The sequence below is a fragment of the Lethenteron reissneri genome, chromosome 17 (assembly GCF_015708825.2).
Source record: "Lethenteron reissneri isolate LAM-NWPU_2019-01 chromosome 17, ASM1570882v1, whole genome shotgun sequence".
Lineage (NCBI taxonomy): Eukaryota > Metazoa > Chordata > Hyperoartia > Petromyzontiformes > Petromyzontidae > Lethenteron > Lethenteron reissneri.
Window position 1 is genome coordinate 14,070,761 of NC_083795.1, and position 27,206 is coordinate 14,097,966.

A 27,206-nucleotide genomic window follows, 5' to 3' on the forward strand; every position below is an offset into this window, starting at 1 on the left:
TTACAAAAACACATTCACACGCATGCACACACACGCACGCACTCGTGCTGCTGCTACTGTTGCTGATGTGAACCATGTGCCGCGACGCCCTGTATCCTTGGAGGATCGGCGTGCGCATGGATGGACGCGTCACTTCCCTCCGGGCGCAGAGACACATGCGAGCTCGAGTCCCTCCACTCTCGCCTCTCTCTCTCCCCAGCCTCTTCTCATGCCGCCATCCTCTCCCCAGCTCCCCCACCCTCCTCTCTCTCCTGCCCGCTCTCCACCGCTCTCCCCTCCCACCGCCGTGCATGGCTCGTTGTATGAGCCGTAAAGCGATGAGTTGCGGGGAAGGGAGGGGCTAGGAGAGGTGGAGGGGGGGCGGAGAGGGAGGGAGACGTTGCAAATACGGCTGCCCCGCACGGAAATGGTCACAGCTTTGATGTCCTCTTAAACTGGCATAAATAATTCCCACAGCTTATCAGAAACCATAGCCCTCTGCTTGGTTTGATGCCTCGGCTGTTGCATTTGATGCATCAGCATTTCGCAACAAAATAATGTAGACAATCACAGATACCAGGCATTTTAATTATCGCACAGTCTCTCGTAATGTCACACAGCGTGGAGTTTCAGTTATTATTATTATTATTATTATCATTATAGTCATCAGTTTTTACGCAAAAAAAACAACAACACAACAACGACAAAAAAACATTTCACTTCTCATCCGTGACGGCGCTTTGAGTGGTTTGCAGAGTTTCGGCCTCGCGGGAGACCCAGTCAGATCGGCTCATTTACAGCCACACGTCTCAAACTTTGATATCTTGAAGTCTTTATTTATTTTTTGTTTGTTATTGGATTGCAGCTCAGATATAAAATAAATAAAATAAAGCTCAAACCCCCGCCACCTAAATTGGAGGCAGCGCGCGCTCAGCACACCAGCTCGGCTGCACAGAAATCATTAAGCAATTTAGGCTCACGACAACAACATCAACAACAACAACAAACAAACAAGAGAAACGAGCTAACAAAACACAACACGAGCCAACAGGACATTACAAACAGCGCAACCACCCCCCAACCACTCGCAATTGAATTGTTGTCTGAAATGAAAATCTGCGTCTTGTAGCAGATGAAGGCGGCGCGATATGGCACCGTGACTGCATGGGGATTACCGAGAAGAGGGTGGGGGGTGGGGAGGGAGGGAGCATCGCCTCGGCTTGGCTCTCCCACCTGGCCGAGGTGCGGGATTGAACCCGCAACCGTGCACGCCGCGCTGGCCGCGTGGAACAAAGCGAGGCCCGGCCACGGTCTTGCCGAGAGAGGAGGGTGATGACGGCCGAGGAGCCGCGGTTCTCAGCGTCGTGGACGCGGCGGCCGCCGCAGTTTTGGTCGATTCATCGTCGCCAGGCTTTGCCGGATTCACAATTCAGCGTGACTTTGTAAAACAACCCCCCAACCCCACCCCAAACAAAAGACAAAGATCCCCCGTGTAGCCTTAACAGACTGTTGGGGCAAGTGCTGTTAGCAAGTAGCACGGCACACGAGGGGGTGGGTGACCAGCACCACGCCCGGCCGCCTTTGTCTCCCCAGTAGCGATGTTTACACACTGCACCAGGTACTCATTTGAGGCTGAGTCGACCGAGGGGAGGCCCAGGACCGGTTCAGATAATCGTCACTGGTGTTGGCCGTGAGCGGGAATCGAATTCGGGTCGCCGGGTTCGTAGCGCAGCGCAGCGTAGCGCAGCGTAGCGCAGCGCTACCCACTAGACCCCCCCCCCCCCCCCCCCCACAGCGACACTTCTCGAGGCCGGACTGGAGTGCCGACATCTCCAGGGAGAAGCTCGACAGAACAAACACAAAACAAACCAAAGCCACCGCTGGTGGTTCCTGTTTTTTAAACACTTTCCCTCCTATGATTGGAAATGGACGAGAGAGTGGGGGGGGGGGGGAATGCAGACAAGAGTCTGGTCACCTTTTTGGGGAAATTACCCTCGGCGAGCACAGGCAAAGCAGCAGCCAAACCTACTCAGGGGTGACTTGGAGTTCTCGGAGCTTACAGCAACGTCCAACTTCTGATCGTCTCCATGCGGCCTGGTCGCTCTTTCTACATGCTCTGAAAGAGAGCCGTTACCCGAAACGTTAGAGAGCTATGCAATGTTATATTATTATTATTATACAAAGATGAACCGTGGTGTGGGGAAGGAGGCCTTCATCCAGCAGTGGAGAATCGATGGCTGCTCCTGCTGTCGATGATGATGATGATGGTGACGACGACGACGACGGCGCTGTCAATGATCGTGGCGGCGAGGATTCTGTTTCATCCATTCGTGACACCAGCGTATCCTCTCGCCGATCCACACGCATCTCGATTTCACATCCCGCACCTGTGCACACCTGGCGAGAGAGCGTGCGTCCAGCGGCACCTTCATTAGCCGCGACATCACGAGGCGCAGACGCAGAGTCACAATAACGAGGATCGTAATTGAAAAAAAAAACATCACTCGTATGAAATTTTAATATAGCCCCGCTAGATGCTTGGTGACGTTAGTAGTTGTTGCCTTTAATGTGGCAGATCTGATTAATTCTACACGGACCCCTCGGGTGTAATTTAAACCCGAGCTGACAGGTAGTTTTTAGACACGACGTGCTGCTTCCTATTAACATTTTATGATCAACCGCACATCTTGATCCCAGGCGCAACCACACTCACACAGAAGCGGTGGCGAGATGCTAACTTCCTCGCCTGGTATGCATGCGGTCGCGGGTTCGATTCCGACCTCGACGCCTGTATATTTGGAGTTTGCGTGTTCTCACCCGTGGTCGCGTGGGTTTTTTTTATTCGGGTCCTCCGGATTTTTTCCCTCCACATTTAAAATCAACGCACTTTTATAGTATTTGGCTGCGATACATTTCCACGTGATAAGCCACTTCGTTGAGCCGTCATTTGTGGCCACGTCGCGTCTGAAAAGGAGCTGACGAGCTCAGTGGGCTTTATTTGGTCAAATAAAAAACATAGTAGTAGTATAGTAGCTAGACGAGCAGTTACAACAATACATACAACTTGAATTTACATTCCGTTGTCAATCCACTGCTGGACGGTCGGAGGGGGCGGGGAGGGGGTTGTTTTGCCATACTTCACCACGCCGACATAATGAGAGCCGGCGTTAATGGGGGAGGACCAGGACCTGATGTTATCCGTGGTCGGGAATCGAACTCTGGTTTGCCGGATGCATAGCTAAAGCACGCTAACCGCTGTACCACCGCTCCACCCGTGGCGAGAGGCATTCCATTTCTATACGTATCTAGTCGTCAACAACAGGGCGATGGATGTGAGCTGTTTATTTTAATAAATCACAAAAAGCCCGTGGCATTGTTGTTGTTGTTGTTGTGTTCCGTTTGAATGTGGCCGTGTGTTCTTATTATTGGTGCTGCTACCCATAGCCGCGTGAATCTGGGGCGCTAACAACGACACGGCGCTGATCTCAGTGCGCAGCGCGCGTGGATGTCGCGCTGCGTTATCTCCACCACCCCGCCGAGACGTGGCGAAGTTTGGTGTTTCTGTCCGGATTATTATTACTACTACTTACAGGCGCCTGGATTATAGACGTGTTTGTGGTTGATGGGCTGTGAAATTGCAAGCCTCCTTGCTCCCCCCCGCCCATCCAGCCCAGCCAACTCTCCCGACCTCTGTAACGGTGGCACAGGGCACGCGGCTGGGGCGGTTGTGTGGGGTTGGCCTGGGGGGTTAGGGGGGATGGGGGGCGGGGCGATGGGTGGGTGGAGGGGTCACGGTAGCCACTGTGGAGAGGAGAGACACGTGGTGTCGGCCCTCAACAACTGCAGGACGTAAATACTTGTTTTACAGCCCTTTGTTAATCTCTGACTGGACGAAGGCCTCCCCATGCCTGCTCGATCGTGGGGGTTGTTTAACCATACTTCACCACACTGGTTTAGTTGGAGGAGCGGGGGAAGAGGGGCCGGAGTGGGGTGGGGGGCGTTTCTTAGGACTCATTCAACTATCACTCGCTATTGATGCTGGCCGTGGTCGGGAATCGAACTCATGGGGGGGCCGGTTTCATAGCGCAGTGCGCTAACGACTTATGCCGAAGCTCCACCGGAAACGCGTGTAATTGCAGATATCGACGTTGATTTGTATGAGTCTGTCTGTCTGCAGTCGTTCAGTTATGAAATGTTCTGCGCAGCGAGCGACCTCGCCTTATCTGGACAACCCCCGCTCCACGCCACCGACTGTAACAAAGTTCACGTTTGCTCCTCCCAGTCCGGCGCAACGCGTCGCCTCGCACGCCGCAGTCGGGCATTCCTCAGATGAATGCGCACGTCTCGAGCGATAGATCACGGACGGCGAGGTACGAGTCACCAGCAAAACGTAACGTGGACATCTTGCGATGGAGGTCTTGTTTGCCCATAATAGAGGGGGGGGGGGGGGGTTGGAGGGGGGTTCGATCGCGTAAATATAAATGCGTCGTTACACTTGCCCCCACCCGACACAGCCAAGGTTTGTCTCGTAATCAGAACGTGCCAATTTGTTACGAGTACAGCACCCCGTGTGTCTTGAGAGTAAATCCACACCATTCACATTGGTCGCAGAAAGGCTGCGTGCTATAAACTTAAAGTGAAACATGCCGGCATGCGTTGCATCTCGAGATGCCGTCACCGCTCGGCGCAACAGCGGTGACTCCCCGGTGCCTGCGTCCGCGGCAGAGAGACGGCGCCTCGACTTGCCGAACACTGCAGCACGCGTTCAGCAGTCGATGAGCACCTCTGTGATTGTAAGGGGTTGCCAGTCAATACATATCCTACAATGAGAAGGAAAACTAAAACAATATTCTCTCCATGCGTCATCGTTTTCAACATTTCCAGGAAAGCAGAGCGTAAAGTGCCCGTCTCAATTACAAGTCACACAATCTATCTGCCCCCCCCAACCACCACCCTCCTCGCCCCCCACCCTGCGCTCCTCTACCTCTACTCTGAAGTAGGGCCATTGTCTGAAACGTTAGCTCGTTGTGTGTTCCTTCGTTTCGAGGCCGCGCGAATGTTACAAGAAGGCGATGCTATTGAGTTTAGTTTTTTTTGTTAATTTGCGCGGAACACAGACGTGGCATTGTGATGACACCCCCACCCCCCACCACGCGTCTGTGTGTCCCCCATTAAGACTCGCAGTGACCCCGTGACAGCTCGACTCGGCTCGCGCGTCGGGGGAGGGCACCGGCTGATGATTGCCGAGCCACTCCTGGAGCGGTGCCAGCCTTATGGGGACTCGGCGCGACACACACTGTACGTGCCAGAAATTTCAAAAGATCGTAAACAACTCATTTTGATTCCCGATCGCGGCCTGCCTGACACGTGCACTGTCGCCGTGCGTCCTTCGCCCGTGTGCCGGCCTCAGCAATGTGCCAAATTGTCCCGTCAAGAATAATTTAGGGCTTTAAGTGGAAAAGTGTGGATTTTAGAATGTATTCCATTAAAAACAAGTCAGACCCACATGACACCCCTCCCTCACCACAACGCCCCCCCCCCTCCCCACGCAACCCCCCCCCCTCGTGATTTATGTTCGACCTGCGCTGGCTGGCGGCGATTTGACCAGAGACGCACTCCCAAATTAGCCCGCATTAACCCTGAGCCTTTCGTACGAGGAGCGGTTTCGCACACAATGCCGCCTTCTGTGGTTTGCCGTCGCTGCTCTCTGGTGCTCATTTAGGAGAGGCCGAGCAACAAGGACAAGCGGGATCTCGTGTCCCATCTGAAGCGATGGGTTGGGGGGGGGGCGATGGGTTGGGGGGGGGATGGATGGTGGCGGGTGCCACGGCGCGTGTTTGCAATTTCAGCCTCGTGGCCTTTGCTTTGTTGGGGGGGAGGCCCTCTCCGAGTGGAAGTCGTGACGAACAAACAAAGCGAGGCAGGAGCGGCTTGTTAAATATGCATTATGCCGCTTTTAAATTCAGACCACTTTGCCCCGTAATAAGCTATTGTGGGAGATTTAATCGGCCGCGAGGATGCTGTAATTTCCCATTTCTTACTGCGGCAAAATGTTTCCACGAGCGCAATGCTGGGGTCTGCATTACCGCGGACGCACGCAGCGGACAGGTAATTAGTCATCCGTTAATATCACGATAATTATTAATGGTGTTATTTATTTCCCGTATAATAATGCAAATTTAGCAACCCGGGCCAATGTGTCAGTCTGTCAAGCCGGGCCCCCTCCCCCTGAACAAAAAGCACGTGACACTCAGCGGTCCTGGTTTTGGACGCACCCTGGTTCCTGGCATAGGAATGTGGAATTCCCACCACTGACTTAATAGTAGCCCAAGGAGATGGACACCACCCGGTGCTGGGTGGGAAACACATTTTTATTCGACTTTGAGTATTTAAGCCCCGAATTTACAAACAACGTTTCACGAGCGAGCAAAGATCCTGCGCTCGATCCAATGTGCCCCTTGCCTCCTCCTTGCGTACCTCGCCTACTCACCTACCGGCCCAAAACGTCACAGTTAAACTCCACGCACTGCATTTTTGACGTCACAGATTCCCCCCCCCCCCCCCCCCCCCCCCCGCTACGGCTGGTGAATTATTCACATGGACTGGTCGCGGTTTTCAGGAATAGAAAAAAAACGATAGGAAAATGAAGCTGCGGACTTTGACCGCGTTGCATGCGAGAGCGAGGGAGGCAGTGTGAGAGGGAGTGAGAGAGCGAGAGGACACGCATTCTCTGGTTTCGTGGATAGAGCTGAGTCAGTCAGGAACATCGAGTGCCCGCCCGCGCGTACCGATGATAACAGCGCTTACTGCTTAACTAATTGTCTGCAGACCATTTATTGAGGCAGTGCCGGGCAGTAATAATCTCGGAGGTGGATCTCGCAAGAAAGAAGGTTAATTTGGCCGTTAGGGAGGACGCGGGTTCAGAGTTGGAGCCAACTATCGTGGCGCCTAGCAGAGCTGCCGACGAACAGCACCCGGCAAACTCGCTGGCTCAGCAGCAACCAGCCACAGAAGTGTGGTAATTGCGCTCGCCAACCTTGATTGTATAATCTGGGGCATTGGCACTATGTGCTTCGTGAGCCCCAATGCAAATGCGTGCAATTAATAATCAGCGATCATCGTGAGAAGCAGTCATTGCCTACCCACTGCCGGCTCGATGAAGGCCTCCTCCCGACGCCGTGTCGCTCGTGTGAGTTGTCGTGAGCTCACTTTGCCGCGCTGGTCGGCGAGGGCGGGTGAAGAAGGGAGGCGCATCTTGTGAGCACGGCTGGCTACGTACGGTGGGAAGAAGTTCAACATATACACATGATGCTGATGCCCTTTTACCCAACCAAGCCTCACTGAGTCTCAAGACTTGTTTCCAGTAGGGTCCTGCATCAGGATATTTGGCCAATTCCATTAATCAGTGAGCATTCATGCAATTACCCCAAACGAGCATTGCTCTAGAGCCCTCAATTCTCCTCGAGTGTCTTGGCCACGTCTATGGGCAATGCCCCACTGAAGACGATTCCACGTGGATACGGCCTTTAATTTGGATTCACGGACCTTCTCAAGGCGATGGCATCTCAAGGCGCGCCTGCTGCTGCTGACAGAAGTTCAATTCCTAGTAACTTACTCTCCCCTGTGTGCCTACGTCACACGGCGATTTTGTCGCCCACCTCTGCAATTAGACATTTAAGGCAACATCGGCACGTGTCCCGAAATTTCAACGGAGTCGTCGAAACATCGGTTTTGTCTCCTTTGTTTGTGCCCCCTTTGGGATGGAGCTGCCTCCACTGTCGGGATATTAGGCACATGCTCCCAGAGGCCGCGAGCTGCTTCTCAAGACAATCTCAACTTCACTTCGATGTGTTTCTTTATATTACGCTCTGTTCTCCCAGTGGGTTCCCCCCCCCTCCCCTCCCCGGATTGTGTTATCGGCATCGTGCCGCGAAACTAACTCTCCGCGGAGGCAGCGCGTCCACCCCGTGTTCGACCGACAGCGGCCCGCCGAAGGAGATACCACGTCACGACTTGCTGAGATCGCTTAAAGTGGACCTCTTGTGGGCCCCCTCGGGACGCTGCACTTACCCGTTCTCTCTGCTGTCGAGATATTGTCGTAGCATGGCAGTCAGATAAGTTTCTTTTTTTTATTCTCAGAGATGAAATGGTGTCAAATATAAGGATGGGTGGAGGTGGGCTGAGGTGGGGTGAGGTTTGAGTGCTGTCATTTGTAGCCTGAGCTGAGACAAACTTGAGAATCCGGCGTAATCACGAGTGGCTGAACCCCAGATTTTACCCGAACATCTGAGCGGTATGGTCTGGGTGTTCTGACCCCTGTTCCAGCGGGCCGCCTCTTAACTGTAATTGCTAAGCCGCCACTACTGTGGCACGTGATTTTAGAGAGCAGTGGTTGAGCTGGTGTGCGTGCGATTGAGTCCTGGTTGGGGATTCCGGTTGCACGCAGTGGCCAGCACAACTTCCCCGCTTGCTGACAGAAGCTATTTTTTAATTATTGTACAACAAGCGCCAGAAGTTACATAAACATGGCTTGGAAGAAGGGGAAATTTTCGGGGCCGCGAACCCTGCCCTTGGGACCAAGTGTGTTGCCATTTGGACTCCCTATCACGTCGGTGGCATCCGTGGCTGGCAAGGGCACGGTGCTGCAAAGTTCGCGATTCAATGGGGAGACATCAAGCCGGCTGGCCCATCCTTTGGTAGATATTAATAGGAGCTAACTAGACCCTTATTAGACTCAGGCGTCAACTAAACTTTTACTGTTTGCTCCCCGGTGGTCATCCCGCAGTGGTGTTTAATTCGTTGTAGACTGTACAAGAGTTACCGTCTTTCAAACAAATTTGAAGACTGATTTTTTTTACGTGATTACTTTTCCACCTTGCTTCGTACATTTACGTCGAGTTCTACCGGCATAATAATTTTCAATGGCCTTTGTCGCTCCACTACTGGATGATGATGATGATGATGAATCCCTCCCCACGCATTGTCAGTCATTGGGATTGTCTGGCCATACTTCACCGCCGCTGGCCATTGCAGGTTGGTGAAGAGGGCAAAGGGCCGAGGACCTCCACACGTCGTATCGCTCATCACTCGATGTTGGCCACGGATGGGAATCGAACTCGTGTCGCCGATTTGGTAGGGCAGCGGGCTGCTGGATCACCCCTCCCGTTTGCTGTAGTCGCCGCGTTTTTAATGGATTTTTTTCTAATACTCGTTCACACCATTACACTTTAATTTGGCTGCAATTCAATTAATGCGCCGAGGCATTTGATTCAATCATCGGGCACAACAAAGAAACTAATTATTCATTATTAATAGCAATATTTTAATATCTCGAGTGCCCGTGTGTCGAGTGCGAGCGATTATCATGCGCATCGCTCATTGGACCTTTTGGAGAGGTGGGGGAGCGGGGTGGGATTTAGCCGGGACGACGATGATGCGGCTGCTGCTGATGATGCTGCTGCTGATGATGCTGCTGACGTGTGTGTGGTTGCACCATCGGCTGAGCCCGTGCCACAATCACACCACACTCCGCGACGCTGACCCCTGCCCGCCGGTGGTGCGTGTGCCGTGCGGGGGGGGGGGTGCTTTTGTTGTTTGTTTTAAACACAGCTGCTGAACACGGCTACACAAAGACCCAAAGACGCCAAGCGGCCAGCAACAAATCGCACTTTATTAATGTTTAAACAGATAGGGGCGTATCAGCTTTCCTGGATTGAACAAGGTTTATTTCGATATTAGTATTGCTTTAAGAACTTGAGAAATGAGACCATGGTGGGAGGGAATTCTAGAGTGGAGCGGCCCGAAGGAGGTTTCAGTTGGTTGTCATCTATTTAACTGTAGACCAATCACGGGCATATTCATTTAGCCAGCCATGGTCTGTCCACTGCTGGCTGAAAACCTACCCAAACCATCATCGTCACGAGACATGGTCTGTTCACCACTGCTGGATGAAGGCCTGCTCATGCCTCGATCATCACGAGCCATGATCTGTCACTGCTGGATGGGGACCTACCCACGCCACCATCAGCAATGCGGTCCGCGTCACTCATGGTCCTGTGACGACACAATCCATTTCACTCCCGCACGTGAACTCGTCTCATTGCTCTATCTCTTCAGTGGTGTTCCTCTTGGGCGCGTTCTGTTCTTTGACGCTACCGTTCTCCCACCACTCCCGTACCTCGGCTATCGCCCCTTCTTAGCGTCTTGCCAAAGTCCACTAATCTTTATGAAAAAAACAAAAAATCCTGGAGGTGTACAGAAACGACGGAGGGTCACGATTATTTTTTTCCAGCTATATTATAAATACACTTACGAGTTTATGGGATTTGGATTTACATATTTAATACCCTTACATCACTTTTCTATTCCGCATGTTGATTCACGCCAATTGCTTTCAGCAGAGCCCGCATCTATTTTACTCACGGGATGATGCGGAGGAGCATCAATCGTCTGAGTGTGGCGGTCAATCACATCAATGGCTCTCAACGCTTTTTGTTTTTTGGGGGGGGGGGGGTGGGGGGCCCATCGCCCAGGTTATGGAGCTCCTAACAAACGCCTGCAGATTTCGCACAATCTATGGCGCGAGGCATCAATCTTCCACGTGCTTGGTTTTTTTTACAGTCATATTATTATTATGGGGGAAAGTGTGTGAGGAGTGGTGTTGGTGGGGGTCGCGTGGGGCTGGGGGGCTAGTGGGGGAGTGGGGGGGGTTAGGGGGGGGGGTATATGCATCTTCATGCGGGTCCCGCGGTGTTAATTTGTTCAACGCGATCTTTCTAATAATTAACATCGCGGCAGGAGTCAGGGTCCAGGAGACGAGTGAGTGGGAAGTAGGAGGGTTCAAGCTTGCGGGACCCGCTGTGCTTGTGGCTTGTTTTTTTTCTTCCTGCACAATGCGCTTTCATAAAATAAAATATCCTTGCCGGCTGCGAGCACGAAACGGTCTCTCTCTCTCTCTGTGTAGATGATTTTTGGTATGAAGCCTCAGGTCCCGATTAGAGGATCACAGCTCAACATGCATATTTAATGCATTTTCATGGCTGTCCTTTTTTTATTTATATATGTGCACTCACAAAGACAAAGATCCCCCGTACAGCCTTAAAAAACTGTTTAGGCAGACGCTGTTAGCGAACACCTTTGAAGGCCGGCATGGCACACGAGGAGGTTGATGGCCAACACCACGTCCGGCAACGTTGTCTCCTCCAGTGCTAATATTTACACATCGAACTGGGTACTCGTTTGAGGCTGAGTTAACCTAGAGGAAGCCCAGGATTGGTTCACATAATTGTCACTGGTGTTCGCCATGAGCGGGAATCGAACTCGAGTAGTCACCACTCCCCACACACACAAAGACCCCTCCCCCACCCCCAATATCCTTTTTTATAACAGACTGTTGGGGCAAGCGTTGTTAGCGAGCACAGGCACACACTCACGCACACGCAGACACACGCAGGCACACTCCCTTTTTTTCACGACACTCTGCAATAATGGTACCGGTAGCTGGCGGTGCGAGTCGTAATGCCATTAAAATAGCGGCCGCTCACGAGGGCGAGGGTGCCCTTGGGAGGCTCTGGCTGGAGGGTCCCCCTCTCGGGGTGGTGGAGGGGGGAGAGGGCGTTGGTGGTGGGGACTCCGGGCCAAGGCCCCTGTTTTATGACCAGCCCCCCCCCCCATCCAATTATACCAACGGCCCCGAATGCTCATTCGTGCGTACACACATGGGCGTGCATATACACCTGGACGCGCTTGAACGCTCACACACACACTACCTATACGCACATGAACACCACTCCACTGACGAACACATACCTACACGCCCTTACACTCACCTGCACACCTACACTCGCTTCCACGCGCATGCACCCACCAATATACACGTGAATTTACCTGCACACACGAACACTCACCTACACTCACCTACACACACGTTCATTCACCTAGACTCACCTGCACGCACCTACACACACGTACATTCATCTACACTCACCTGCACGCACCTACATACAGGTGCGTTTACCTGCACACACGAAGACTCCCATGCATGCACCTGCACAGCCATTGAGTGTGTTCATTAAAAATGAATGCGTACAAAAACCATAATCCCTCTCGTGTAATTGTGCCAGCAGGCACTCCGGTTACGAGCGCTGTGACTAGCATTAAGGGGTAGGGTATGAGTTAGAGGCTGGGTCTATGTCAATGGGTCAGAGCCAGGGTGTGTGAGCTCACCGCAAGTAACGCAGCCACTGGGTGAGTGATAGATTACTTCACCTTAAAGGTTATGCCGGGAGGAAAGTGTTATTCAGAAGCTTTGAGACAGAACGAGTTTGTGTTGAAACACAAGCTTCTTGGAAAAGCGAAGCCCTGATGAGTCGTAGTCGATTGCCGCAAGCAAGACGTGGATCGTGCGACATGTATCCACGACGCGATCGTTCTCAGACTCTCGGTCTTGCCGTCTCTCCATCCTCTTCCTCCTCATACCTGATCACACCTCGTCCATCCTCTCTCGGCGATCGTTGAAACAATGGAAAAGCTCTCTGTTGTTCTCCCTTCGTCGTCTCCAGCAACTTCAGACCAATCTCATCGGAGCGATTTATTCCTGCCATCTCATCACACTTCGTCCCCCCCCCACTCTCTCTCTCTCTCTATGCATCGACCCCCCCCCCTCTTCTCTCTCTGCACTGCCCCCCACCCCCTACTCCACTCCCCCACCAATGTTCTCTCTCACTGGGGACATCACCAAATAGAGGCAGGATCGTGGCGGCGCGGGATCCGGAATGCGCCTTATCTCCAGAGAGTGGCACCACGTGACGGGTCACACGCCGCACACGTTATATTTACTCTGCCAGGTGTAGGGGCGGGAGACCGGGGAGCCTGTGCCCCTGTCTCTTCAATGGGGGGGTAGGGGGCGAGAAGGGAGGGGAATGGGGGAGCTGGAAGGTCATAGTGAGCCTGAGGTAGGGGAGGGTGAATGGTGGGGGGAGGAGGGGTGGGTGGGGTATCAGTCCATGACAAGGGCAGATATAGTCAGCAATGCTTCGATGGAGTCACTCGGTTTATGTAATTTAGATTCGTAGAATATTATATAAGTGTGAGCGTGGTGGGTTTTTTTTCCAGAAGTGACTTTCAGCGCAAAAGGGCGAACGTTTTATTATGCCGGTGCGAATCTGGTCGAGTGGGTGGGGGGGGGGGCTAAAATTCCGCGGTGTTTATCTTAATTGTTACAGCTAATAAAACGAATAAAACGCGTCTTTATGAATGTAATTGCTATTACGGATCGGCGCATATCGTTCTTTGCGGTCGGTTGTAAGTTTGACGGTTCGAGCGCGCGGGTTGATTGGCAGAGGCGGCGCGCGGGGGTCCGCTGCCGCTGCCGCTCGCCGCGTGACGTCACGGAAAGCTCCGCCTCCAGTTTCCACTTTGGCCAGCGGTGAGCCCGCGCGCCTGCGGTGGAGCGGCGTCTTGGCGGAGGCAAGGGTTGGTGGGTCACGCAGGATCCGCTGTGCTGCGAGCTGGCGTGCAAGATGGTAGCACAGCAAGAGGGATCGTGAGCGAACGCCTTGAGCAGAGCTGATCTTCGAGCGTTGTGTCCCTACGAATTATCATCACCATCATCACCATCGTCACACATGGTCAATCCACTGCTGGATGAAGCCACCCTGCCCCCTCACCCTCTCCAAGCCACCGCCACCTCTCACGATCCTGCAATGTAATAAATAATCCACCTATCCCCTGCACACGAACTGATTTCATCACTCCATCTCCCCGGCGGTCATCGCACTCAATTCCTTTCTGCGGGTTCTCCAGTTTGAGCAGCAAAAGAAATGCCATGGATCTGGCCCAAAGTGACCGTGCAGGTCCCTCCCTAAAGAGAGGCTTGACTCTCTGTAGGTTCTAGAAAAAGGGGGAGTTCCTGACAGGACCTTCCGAACGGTCTGCATGCTGATGCGGGGCGTGGAGTGTGGTTTGCGGGGTGTGGTTTGTGTGGTTGTGGAGAGTGAAATTTGGAATGTGGAGCGCGGTGTACATAGCGGCGGGGAGTGAGGCGTGCAATGTGGTGGTGGGAGGTGTGGAGGGCAGGATAGGAGCTGTGTCTTGTGCGGCGTGTGGAGTGGGACGCATGGCAAGAGATGTTTCAGGTGGGATGCATTTTGCGTGGCGCAGGGTGTTGGACGAACAATGTGGAATGTGGGATGTGGGATTGTGAGTTACGGTATGTGGCGGTGGCGGTGGCGGTGGCGGGGGGGCAGATATGTGGGGTGAGGTGACGCGGGGTGCAGAGCGAGAGATACGGGAGACGCTAATCAGAGCCATCGTGGAGATGCCCCGAGCAGATTGTCTGTATCGACGGCTCTCCTCCTAGCCATGCAAATCTCTCCAGCCCCTTTCTTCCCTTCATTACGGATTTCCCTCTCTCTCTGTGTGTGTGTGTGTGCTTTAAACTCCGGATTGCCGATCAATGCCGCTACATTTTCACCGGAGCCACCGCTGCTCTGTGCGTGGTCTACGCGGCCCGGCTGTTCCCCTGGGTGATAACGAGTTGCTTAATGCTGTGCGGGGTGGAGGGAGTGGGGGAGGTGCGGGAGGGGGGGATTGGCAGTTGCTGCTTGCCCTCCTAGCATGAAAAACGCTTCGCGTGTACGTTTATTTATTTGTCAGATTGCTTTCTTTCCCTCTGCTCGCCTGCTCCTCGTGCACTCTCTCTGCCAATGATCATATTGACAATGGACGCAGCAGAGGTGGTTGTTCAGTTTCGTCCTTGTTCAGTTTGCACAATTGGCCTGGGAGGTCACGCGGTGCCGTTTAATGACGCCACACTCGCCGTGTCCCCCCCCCCCCCCCCCCGAGAAGCGGAGCAACGATTCTCATCACCCGTGAACGCATCGCCGGGTCTCCAAGACTTTATATATCGCTGCAAATTGGGGTGTTTGTCCCATTCCATTGACGAGGGTTTTGTGTCCGAGCGGGAGGAACCCGGGAGAGCGCTTCAGCGTCGCGCTGTAGACGAGGGGGGGGGGTAACACTCGGCGCTGACGCCTCGCGGGCATCTGCACCTCGCGGCTCTCCTCTTGTGCAGGCAGATCGCTGTGTGTGTTTGTGTGTGTACGTGTGTGTACGTGTGTGTGTGTGTGTACGTGTGTGTGTACGTGTGTGTGTGTACGTGTGTGTGTACGTGTGTGTGTGTGTGTACGTGTGTGTACGTGTGAGTGTACGTGTGTGTGTGTACGTGTGTGTGTGTGTACGTGTGTGTGTGTGTACGTGTGAGTGTACGTGTGTGTGTGCACGTGTGTGTGTACGTGTGTGTGTGTGTACGTGTGTGTGTACGTGTGTGTGTGTACGTGTGTGTACGTGTGTGTGTGTGTGTACGTGTGTGTGTGTACGTGTGTGTGTGTGTACGTGTGTGTGTGTTTGTGTGCGTGTTGACGTTCAACTTCTCTCGGCACCCTACGTAGTCAAGCGCTACATACGCTGCCGAGTGGCGAATTGCATTTACCATCAGCCATGGTCATTCCACTGATGGATGAAATGCAATGCTTCGTTAAAGAGCTCTCGTATCTCAGTGCAGCGTTACCCCTGTTCTTTCTTAAACAGTTTCACTACAGTGATGCCACTAGAGCGCTCCTTGAGAACGATTTAAATGAATTAACTAAGCTGCATCCTTGTGTCAGACACGGACTAGTAATGTACTAACCCATGTCCCTATGCTTTATTTGGTATTTTCATAATGTATTCCATTTTTCAATTTGAAGTTTTCGTGACTGCAGGGATTCATCTTCTTGGTTCTTTCGGTAAAGTCACGTAGAAGGTAAATAATAAAATAATAAAAAATAAAACAATAAAATAAAAATGTTGTTATTATTATTATTTTATTATTCATCTTCTTGGTTCTTTCGGTAAAGTCACGTAGAAGGGAAATAAAATAATAAAAATAAAATATAATAAAATACTGATTTATTTTTATTATTTTATTATTCATCTTCTTGATTCTTTCGGTAAAGTCACGTAGAAGGGAAATAATAAAAATAAAACATAATTAAATACAATTCTCACGACGTTTCGGCCACAGCGCGGAGGACGGCTCCTTGCATTGTGGCCGAAACGTCGTGAGAATTGTATTTTATTGTTTTATTTTTATTATTTTATTATTTCCCTTCTACGTGACTTTACCGAAAGAACCAATAAAATGTATTCTATCTTCTCGATCAGTGTCCGTGTTTTGGAACGGCAGGCAATGAATGTTACCTGGTTGCAGGGATTTTCAAAGTCATCCAACTCGGCAAACGAAGAGCAACTTTCACGATGTACCCAGGCGCGCTCGTTCAAGATGACAGCAGCTGTTTACTTTTGGGGCGATGTCGTTCACTAATAATATTATTATAAAGTCACACATTTCTCCCCTGGCACACGTCCCTCATTACACGGGGGTATGAGTCTGACACCAAAAACAAGAGCAGCTGAGCTGGAAGTGAAAAAAGAGCTAAACTGGAAAAATTTCGAGTTGCTTGTTTCTGGATAAATATACAAAGAGGACCGAGGTCACGACACTTTTGTTCTCATCGCGGTTGCTGAGCACAGCTGCAGAGGCCTAAGACGCCAAGCGGCCAGCGACAAAAAAGCACGGTTAAAATTGTACTAGATGTGGGTTTAGCACGCTTCTTGCATTGAGCGAGGTTATTGTCATCGTCGTCGTCATCATCATGGGAACAATGGGAGGAATTCCAAAGTGGAGCAGCGCGAAGTTGCCACGCTTTCAACCGCAGTTCCGAACCCGGTCAAATGTCTCAATCAGCACTGGGGTCGTCCATTATTCAGCACCGTCGCAGTCCCCAGCGATGAAAGTTCAGCCAAACAACGCCGGCACCAGATCTCAGCACGAATCAATTCCTGCCGCCCAGACAGAGACACCCCATTCCCGGACCGCCTGGGGTCAAACTCGGACAGGTTGGCAACCCCTAGAGGGAAGGAGCGTATGTGGCCTGCGGTGTGGTGGGCCGAACGCGGTTACGGATGAGACGAAACGGTTCGAGTGTGGGGGATGCTGTTTGGGGGATTCGTCGGCCGCCAGTCTTCCCGCTGAGACGCAGAGCAAACACGGCCGTGTCACTTGACTCGTTGTGTGCCACAGCGGCAACATCAACAAAAAGAATCAACGTCTCCCCCCCCGCGCCGCTCGAGGGGCCTGGCAACAAGAGAGGCTGCTACTGTTGGCGCCATGGCGACGGAAACTCAAACCGTTGCCAGTCAATGACGGTCGCAATCCACCACCTCCCCCGACCTGCAACCGCAAACCCCCGCACAGGCATCCGGTGCGGCGGGTCGTGTGGCGGAACACCACAGCCACCCACCCCCCCCAGCCCCCGCCACGACGCGGAGCTCAGCGTGGGGTCGTTCGCGTGGGTTGAGTTCCACAGGGGCGCTGTCAGTCCCCACGCCGTCACAGCGGGGGACTTTCACATCGGCGCCTTCACTTGAGCTGCGTTTGGGCACCAAACGCAGCAGGTTCTGTCCTCATCGAAGGGTCAGGGGGACATCCCCTGACCCCACCCACCCACCCCAGTAATAGCGATGAGCAAAGCCGAATAGGTGCGCGTGATATCATCATTACCATCAGCAGCAGCCATGGTCTATGCATCTCTCACGGTTCTGTGATGCAATGATACAACGAGCCCCCCCTCCCTCCGCCCACAAGCGAAATTATTCCATCGCTCCATCTCCGCGCGCAGGCGCGTCCTCTCCTTCGGTCGCCACTCCGTCACGAGTCAATCTTGACCACGGGCCATTGTCATGTCCAAGCTCCGTGATCTCCCCCCAACAGCCAATCCGATGCCGCTTCACACCTCCTCTCACCACACGGGGATGGAGGGGTGGAGGGTCCTCCTCCCCCGTCTCTTCAGTTACGATTCCCAGTTCCCAGCTTGCGCCTCGCTTCTTCTTCCCCGTGCGTCTTTGCGCACTGGTCAACTCATGTCTACATTTCCTTGTCAGTGTCCGTGTGTCGGATCCGCCTGTCACAGCGGGTGATATACAAAGACAAATAGAAAGATCCCCCGTATAGCCTTAACAGACTGTAGGGGCAAGTGCTGTTAGCGAGTACTTATAAAGGCCGGCACGGCACACGAGGGGGTGGGTGGCCAACACCACGCCCGGTCGTCTTTTTATCCCTAGTGACGATGTGTACCCATCGCACCAGGTACTCATTTGAGGCTGAGTCGACCTAGGGGAGGCCAAGGACCGGTTCAGATAATCGTCACCGGTGTTGGCCGTGAGCAGGAATCGAACCCGTGTCGCCAGGATCGTAGCGCAGCGCGCTAACCGCTACACTACCGCTCCCCACACACACGCACACAAACATTCACACGCACACGCACGCAGACATGTGCTCGCGGACGCGCGCACGCGTGGGCGATTGTAAACGAGCGAGCGGCAACTAGCCGACAGGCTAATGTGTCAAGAGGCGTTGATTTCTCTCAATAAATAAAAAGGCGTCGACTTTTTTTTTCGTAACTCTCAAGTTCATCAAAGGTGTCGCAATTGATCTCGTTTCTGGTTAGAAAGGCGGCTTAACTCGCCCCTATTTGCACAAGGCACAAGTCTGAGCGCAGGTCTCAATTGATGTGTAAACAGCAGTGAAGAACAGCGCGCTGTGTCCATATTGTATTTACACACAAAGAGAGAGGGGAGAGGGTGGGGGGGAGATCTGTGTATGTATAGAGGCAGAGCGAGGTCACGTCTCCACGCGGGATTTCTTTGTATTGACCAGGTTTGTTGTTGTTATTCTGATGTTTGCAAGCGACCAACGTAACCTCGAAGAATGATGAATGAACGTGGTGAACGTAAGTTCTATGAATGAGTGAATCCGATTAACCGACTTTTTATTAATTCTGAGTAAAATATATCATTATTTCACATTTATTTCATATAATTGATGAATAAATAAAAATTATAGTAATTTATTTAATTCATTTAATGAATACTATAATGGGACACAGAGAAAAACAAAATAAAAATGTCCTACTCGAATAATATATGTGGGTTTACTCTCCAACACACTAGTTTATTTAAATCGTAACCAATTTGCATGTTTTATTTACCCTTACTAATTGGCTGTGTCGGGTGGTGGCGGGTTTCACGGCAACATTTATATTTCTAACCCAAAACCCCCTCTATTATGGACAAATACAAAGGTCCCCCGTATAGCCTAAACAGGGAGCAACAGACACAGACACAGAGAGACGCATGAATGGAATTACCAAAACATCGCGACGCAGAAGAAACCTCCTGAAACATAATCTTGAGACTCAGCCTTTCCTGGACAAATGAGGGACATTATTACCGTTGTCATTTTGGAGATAAACGCAAATGTTTCTTTGAGCTCCCATCACGTCAGGGCGACGGGAGGGGTTGGGGGGGGGGAATTGCTGTGCCCGTGTTTTGCCAAAGTCTCCCCGTTCCCCAGAGAGACGAGGATGAGGAGGTAGCCATGGAGAGAGGGGGTTGGAGAGAGGCGCCGAGAGCGGCAGAATGAGAGAGAGTCTCTGGCGCGCACTCCCTCGGTGAGCGCAATATCGAGCGGTGCGCGCGACCCACGCCACTTAACAAATCCGAGCTCGGTGACGGGTGCCAGGGGGGGGGGGGTTGTGAGGGGGATCTCCTCTCCTTTTAGAGTGACAGTTGTGCACAGGTGCACACAGGTAGCCGTTGAAACACGCACACACCCAGACAAATATCCCCCCGATAGCCTTCATAGGCTGTTGGGGTTGGGTGACCAGCAACACGCCGGGCCGCCTTTGTTTCCCGAGTGGTGATGTTTATATATGGCACCGATTAAACAATTATTAATTCGAGGCTGAGTTTACCTAGGGGAGGTTCCCGGACGGATTAATCGGGAATCGAACTCGGCTTCATAGTGCAATGGGCTAACCACTGCACTACCGCTCTCCACACACACACACATGAACCAACACGCACGCGCAAAGACACGCACGCGCGTGGGTTCGGCCGAGACGCGGCACCGTGCGGACTGGCAGGGCACCCCGCGTGCTCCTGCCGAGGCAGATCGACGTTCCCCCTCCGTGTCCCTTCGACACCCCTAACCACCTCCCTCTCAATACCACCCTACCCCCAGTCACCCCCTACAGATATCCCCCACCACCCCCTCCCTGTATCCCCTCCACCCCCTTTCTGTATCTCCCACTCCCGAAGCTGAGCTACGTAGGCGTGTGGGGAGGGTTGCATCAGGTCAATAGCGTGGCGTGGATGGCATGAGCGCTGATGCAATGAATGGAATTGGGCCCACTCCCGCCCGTCCACATGGGGCCTCCTGTCCAATTGCTCCCCGCCTTCGTAGCCCAGCGCTAGGGCCCCTCGGGCACGTGGCCATCGGTGCAGTTGCACCGCCTGCACCGCTACTCGATGGCTTTCCCGCCGCCGTAGCTGCCCTGCTTCCCCCATGCGTCGCGCGTGTCACCGGGCACGTTGTGGCAGCAGGCGACAGCAGACTGTGGCGAAATCTCTGCCGATGCGCAGGTGAGTGAAGGCTCATCACGCGTGGCTTTCAGCGACCTCCTTGGGTTTCACTGGAGCTGACGGAGTAAGGGGGGGGGGGGTGACGATGCACAGACGGGTGGGCGAGGGGGTCTGCTGTGGGAGGGGTGGGCGAGTGATGAAGCGGGTAGTTGTCGCGTCTCCCCGTATCGCTTCCTTGCACCTCGCCATGCACCCACGGAGAGAGATGGCTGGCAAGTGGGGTGGGCCTTGCGTTGCGTGGGGATTTGAGCCTCGGATGGCAGTGGCGATGAGGCTGGAGGAAGTCTGTGGGGGGGGGGGCGCTGGGGGGTGACGACGCGGAGGCCCTGCCAGGTCATCTCACTCGCCGCCTCCTCAGCAGAACTTCACAGCTGTGTTTACGCTTGGGAGCATGCTCTGAACAAGTGTCCATTTGTACAAGAACATGGCGGGGAGTGGAACGAATCTAAACAGGGACAGACGCCGCCCGACACGTGAGCTTAACACACGCGTGGGGACGGACAAGAAGATGATTTTTGAACTGAATGGGTGGAGAAGTGGTGGGGGATCAGCAGTGAAGTTTGAGAAACGGGACCGGGCGATCGAATGATCAATATCCAGTCTCGGTGAGGCCAGCGCGGTGAGGCGCGCGGCGCTGGCGAGCGCTTCGTGATCTCACCGATGTGCGAACGAACGTGGCCGATCTCGACAAGCGCGCGCGCCAATGTCCGCGACGACTCAGCCAGGACACGCGTGCCGCTATTCAAGCCGCGCCCGCGCGGCCACAGGACGAGACTGAGCTCACGAGCGACGACGAATCGTGGGGGCCAATTTCCTCGCTCGCACCGCAGCCGCGGCCGAGGCTGCTACAGATGAGCGGCGATCGGCGACCCGCGCCGGTTGCCGTTGTGGGCAGCGTCGCCGGACACGGGGGGCGGGGGGCTCTGTGCACGCGCCGCATTCATTATTACCCCACCGATAATGACCGCGAAATCATTTAAAGCTGGTTAATGTTTTAGGAAACGAATGATGGGTACACAAATATATATTTATTTCCCTCACCCATCCTCCAACCCCCCTCCTCTGCGGGCAAGCGAGAGCTTGTCCGGCGTTCAGGGTGTGCACAATGACTTTTCTGTGCGGGTCCTTTCCTTGTACAAAGAAGATTAATAGGGGCACGGGGATGGGACGGATTGATGCATAGGCCCTGGCCAAGCGGCTCGCTTGTGAACCACGGCGCAAGGTAATGGCACCGAAATCAATGCCAGCGCGGGCGGGCAGTTTGTGACAATCACTCGGCCTCCCCGAAGCACATTTTGACACGAGCCATTTTGGCGTCTCCAGGAGTCGGAAGGCTGTTATTGCAGCACACGCGGCACGGTTTCCTTGACGTTATTGCGATCGTTATTAGTCGCTTGCGCATTACAATACCACGAGAAACCTGGTAAAGCACAGTGCTGCGGGCAGTCTTTGGTTGCGGGCGAGCCTAAGACGAAAACGGCTAAAGCCCCCGACAGCCGAACGTGGGACCAGGGACAATGGACCCCCAGCAGATGTGTCCCCTTCAAGAGAGAAACAATGAAACGATCCGAGAGCAGCTGCCTTCCCGCACATCCCAGGAGTGTTACTACCGCAGCGAGGCGAGAGTCAGCGCTTGTGAACTCTCTCCACTGCTGAATTCCCCGCGACGGCGGGGACAGTCGATCCAGCTGTCGGGCGGCGCGAGGCGCGGTCCTTACCCTCGCGACACTTGCCAATGTTCCTCGACGCCACGCTCTCTACGCTTCTTCGTACAGACGTGCTTTTTCTTTTGAGTGTCGATCAACGGTGAGCGTTTGGCCCTGCCAACGCTCACCACCGAGTATTAGAGACCTCATTGCTCCCCAAAAACCTCCCTCACCGCCCCCCTCCCCCTCCAACACACAAACACAGAAGCAGCAGGGCCCCCCAGGGAGCCACCTGTCAGTGGAGTAGGCTCAGCTGTTGGGCTCTCCGTGACAAACTCCACCTTCTCTGGCGACACTCGCTCTCTCTCTCTCACTCCCCCTAAGCTTTCTCATCTTGCCCGTTGGCAGCTCCCACTACCGAAGACACTCGTCCCGTCATCGGCTGCGGCGGTGCGTTCTCAACCAGCCGCGTCCCACGCCGACCACGGTTGGAATCGCCAATTTTTATATCCAAATTCCACGCACGCCTTAGACCAGAAAAGTTGACTACCTGCTTAAACCAGTGTCCCCCCCCCCATCCCAATCTATGCCCCCTCCCCTTGGCCGACTCCTCCTCCATTCTCTCCCACAACATCATAAATTGTTTGCAAGTGAGGCAGATGGCTGAATCGGCAGAGTTGAGGATTTTAACGCGTGGGGTTAACGCGTGGGGGTAACGCGTAAGGTTCAACAGCTGCGTTTATTTCAAGTGCGGTTTTCCGGGTTGGCCCCAGTGCTGAACATTTCTCGCCCGCAACAGCAGCAGCACCACGCGCCCTGCGCTGCTGCTGCTGCGGGCATCTTTGGGGGTTGGGAGTCCGAGTTGGCGTAAGAGCCAGAGCCGTGCGATGGGATCGCTACCGTCTGTGGGGTGCGTGGTGATGCAACAAAGACACGGGCAGCCAATGGGGCGCTTTGTGTAATTATCCCTCATCGAACTGGTTCTCCCGTCGAGGTTCCCCTCCTCGCAGCCGCTGCGAATTCTTTGCCTCTCACAGTGACACGGATGGCTGTGTCATCGTGAGTCTCCGACATACGTCAAGGGGCCGCGGCTCGGTGGGTTACCGCGGTCGTGGCTGCGTGGCAGCTTCCCTGTGCGCGTGCGGTGTTGTGGGTTGTTTCGCGCGGCTGTTCTGCGTGATGTCGGACATTTTGCGCCGCCACCTCCCCTCCTCCAAGAAGCTTCCTGCACGCGGAGAGGAACGTCGGACATCACACCAGGAAGAGAAAAAAATACACACCGGGGAGGAACAATTTGTGCGGATGAATTCTCCGAGGCTTTGTCTCGCGCTGCATTCGCCGTGGCACGATTTCACTCTGGCCACTTTGCCGAGTCTCTCTCGCGTCCCGATGTTCATTCCTCTTGGTTCCCCGTGCTCAAGTCTCTCCGACGTGGATTGTGTCTGCTGCCGCCAGTGTTGTGACCGGGGGGGGGGGCAGGAATCCCGTTTCCAAGGCCCTCAGTGACATTGTCCATTCCCAATGTCAGTGCGCCCATAGAAACCCCTTCTGTGTTCTTGCGTGCGTCCTTCAAATTAAAATCACCTCGGCGCCGAGCCTGGGACCCTCAATTAAGTCCTTCTCACAGAAAAACAACAATAAAAAAATCCACCGTAATTAATCTGTCATCGTAAACCGGGATTAATTTTCTTTTTTTTGCTTCGGCACAAAACACAAGACGGAAAAAATAGACAGCGGCGGGGGGGGGGGGCAACTTTAGCGAAGTGGACTTTGTAATGAAGTCGCGTTAGGGCCGCTGACGAGTTCAGGTTTGGGCCGCATCTCTCTGGTCCCAGAGCCACAACTCTACCCGAAACCACCGCGATCCGCCCGCACGCCAGCCCCCCCCATCCCTCCAACTCCGCGCCCGCACCTTGGTACAGATGATCTGTGCAGAACGCGCCGCGTCGAGCGGGTTACAGTTTAATGCGATCGGACTCTGATATAGGCAGGGACAGGCAAGGCCTGTAAGGGAGGGAGTTGTGGTCTGTCCGCGTGGGTGGGTGGGTGGGAGGAAGGGAGCGAGAGAGAGCGGGCTCTGCGGGCGGGGGGGAGGCGGTGGGGGGTGGTAGGGCAACGTGCCGAGGGGGTGTTTCTTAATGGTGCGTTAAAGGGTGGGGAGGGTAGAGGAGGACTGTGGGGGTTTGATGGGAGGAGGGAAGCGGAGGCGTGGCTCTGTGGAGCCAGTGAGAATCGCGTGCCTGCCAGGGGCTGGAGTGGAGTGGTCCGCACCTGAATGGTCTGAGCTGGGAACCAGAGAGCGAGAAAGAGAGAGAGAGACCGGGAGAGCGATACAGAGACCAAGACTGGCAGAGACACAGACCAAGGGAAAGTGCGAGCGAGCGAGTGAGAAAACCGATTTGGCGTTCATCACCGGTGCTGGATTTGAGCATCGACCCAGCAGTGCCACAGGAGGATCAGGAGACCCTGACTCATCGGGAGTTACGAGCCACGGATGGAAGTTCTGGTGGACTTGGTGCGTTCATTCATTCCTTCACTTTTTTAACAATCGGACGGTGTTTGCCGGATTGATTGCGTTCGATTGTGACCGCCGCGGCGCGTTCAGTGTGGCGTTGAGTTGTGAATGCGGCGGAATTCACATTCACGCCACCGCGCGCGTTACCGATGCTGGATTGAGAATCGGGGGGGGGGGGTGTTGGGGGCTCTGCTCTCTGTGTTGCACAGCAGCGGCATCGGTACGAGTTGAGAGTGTTTCCCAACATATACGAATCGCGCGTGTCGCAGGACGTCTCGTGGGTGTAAACCGGCGCTTCAACACGATGCCCGCCGCATTGCGTGATGTAACCAATAGCCGCCTTTGGGTTTTTTTTGTGTGTGCGTGTGGTGTTTCGCACGTGCCGCCAGCCACGTGTTGTGAACCGTCGCCTTACGGCTTCCCCGCGTTCGTGCTCTCATACTTGTGTATACAAGCGGCTGGCTCCTGACTCGCTGCGTGCGTGCGCCTGCGCGCGCGGTGTCACTGCGCTCACCATCACACCTCTGCCACACGGAAGAAGAAGTCTGTCCCTCGTGGGGAGACGGCGCAGTGTGCAGCTGGCACGCACGCATCCGGCGCGCAGTCGCAATGAGCCACTTCTCGACACGAACGTGTCTGGGATCCGGTTCAATGAATCTCTCGTTGTTGGATGTGCCGGTGCTGCTAAACGCCGTGGTGTCGTTTGGGGGAGGGGGGTACGGGAGACGATTGTGATCAGGGGTGGTAACGAGTGGTGAGCGTTATAGAGAGAGAGAACGAGCGAGTGGACGGGACCTTAATCTCGAGTTGTACAGCAGTGATAGTGGTGGCGATGATGTTGATGATGACGAACCCTCGAGCGTGTCCCGAGAGCCAGGCTGTCGTAAACAAAAATCAAATAAATAAATGAAAAGAAGATTTGAACTTTGGAATAGCACAGCAGAAGAGCAGCGCAACACGATCCCACCGCTCCGTGGACGGCACAGCAGCGCCACAGCCGCGCCACGTGCGTGAGCGTTCCACGTCACAGACGATATCGGTTCTGCCGAACTCGTGATAAACGTCTGCTCCTCGCGGGACCCCGGGGGGCGGGGGGGTGTTGCGCTGCCCGCAATCAGCACGGGGTTTTACATTCCATAGGAATGTGAGCAGCAGTGTGGAGCAGGCCCGTGGTGTGGCACACATCACCACATCTCCGCGTTGAATCGCCGTGGATTGGCTGCACGTGACTTTGGGAACTCGAAAAATCCATTCCAGATGATGTCGTCGCTCTCTCCCCACCATCACCACCCACCCCCAAATACTATCCCCACCCCCCTGCACAGCACGATAATTGTCAGTGCCCACTGGATCATTGTCCTCTGTGTCCTCCCCCCCGCCCGTTTCTATCTCTACCCCCCACCCCAGCGCCCTTCTCCAGATGATCTCCCTTACCCCCCCCGCCGCCACCCCTGGTTCGATGCCACTTTCAAGGCGCAGTCAGCGCCACCGTGATAACGAGCGAGCGCCGGCGTGATTGTATTCTGCACTGAATCGTGTTTTCCTCTTTGCTCATTGCTCATAAAACGTGGGCGCAACGCCGCTGCATTTTACAGCGAGATAAGGCAGAGCAGATAGGGTCGTCGGTATGCGGCCTGGATTATAAAATAAACCAATCAACGGTTTACTGTACTTCTATGCCCACGTGTCTGTGTTATCCACCTTCACCCATCTGCACTGACCAGTGCGGTGAAGTATGGGAAAATACCCCCCCCCCCCCACCACGACCCGCTCGGCTTGGTGAGATCCTTAGCCAGTAGTGGATTCACAACAAGGACTGTGCGTGCAGCACATGTCCAAGGTACAGGACGCCTAAGCTCGGGCCCCGTACCGGGCGAGGCGAGCCGAGCAGCGGAGCGGAACGGAGGAGTCGTCGCGTGGCTAGTGGAGGGTGGCTTCTTGACTGCGGGGGGTAAAGGGAGGCAGGTGGGGTGTGCGTGGGTCTGGCTCTTTGCGGGGGAACACAGTCAATGGCGCGTGTCGATGAATGAGCGGTTCTCTGTTCGGCTAGCGGACGTGGCAGGCAGTGCCATCGAAGTGAGGCCACACAACCAAATATCGCCTCTGCATCGGCCCTGCAATCTCATTACTGGGAATTCCTTTGGCAACTCTTTAATTGTCGTGCTCGCGTTTGTGTGCGTGCGTGCGTGTATGCAGGCGGGTGCCCTGTTTGGAGACGACCAGCCCCTGTGCTGCCCGGCTGATTTGACATCTGACCTCACCTCTGACCTGGTGGACCCTGACCCCGACTTGGAGCTGCCTGATTTGGACGTGAGCGACCTCGACACCGATGGCTTCTTCGGGGCTCTCAAGTGGTACGGGGAGCAGGCGGGCTTCCAGGTGAGCTCTTCACTGACACCGCGAGCGGCCAGGTGGTGCGCTGCTGCTGCTGCTGTGTCTCTTGTGCCATCCAGCGAGAAAGGGGCCTGGGTTCAATGCCTTTCTGTGCGGAGTTTGCATGTTCTCTCCCCCTGTGTGCCACATGGGATCCCTACCGGGTTCTG

At 54.1% G+C, this 27,206-nt stretch overlaps 1 protein-coding gene across 3 annotated transcripts in view; it reads left to right on the plus strand.

Moving 5' to 3' along the window:
• The window catches only part of LOC133343530 (peroxisome proliferator-activated receptor gamma coactivator 1-alpha-like), a 156,911-nt gene that overhangs the window by 93,671 nt on the left and 36,034 nt on the right, over positions 1-27,206 (plus strand). For 2 of the 3 annotated variants that reach the window (XM_061553201.1, XM_061553202.1), the window contains exon 2: positions 26,860-27,042. In XM_061553201.1, coding sequence (XP_061409185.1) covers positions 26,860-27,042 — 183 coding nt within the window. Of the gene's footprint in view, positions 1-24,387; positions 24,664-26,859; positions 27,043-27,206 lie in introns of those variants that run through there. The other variant, XM_061553203.1, reaches the window with a different exon arrangement.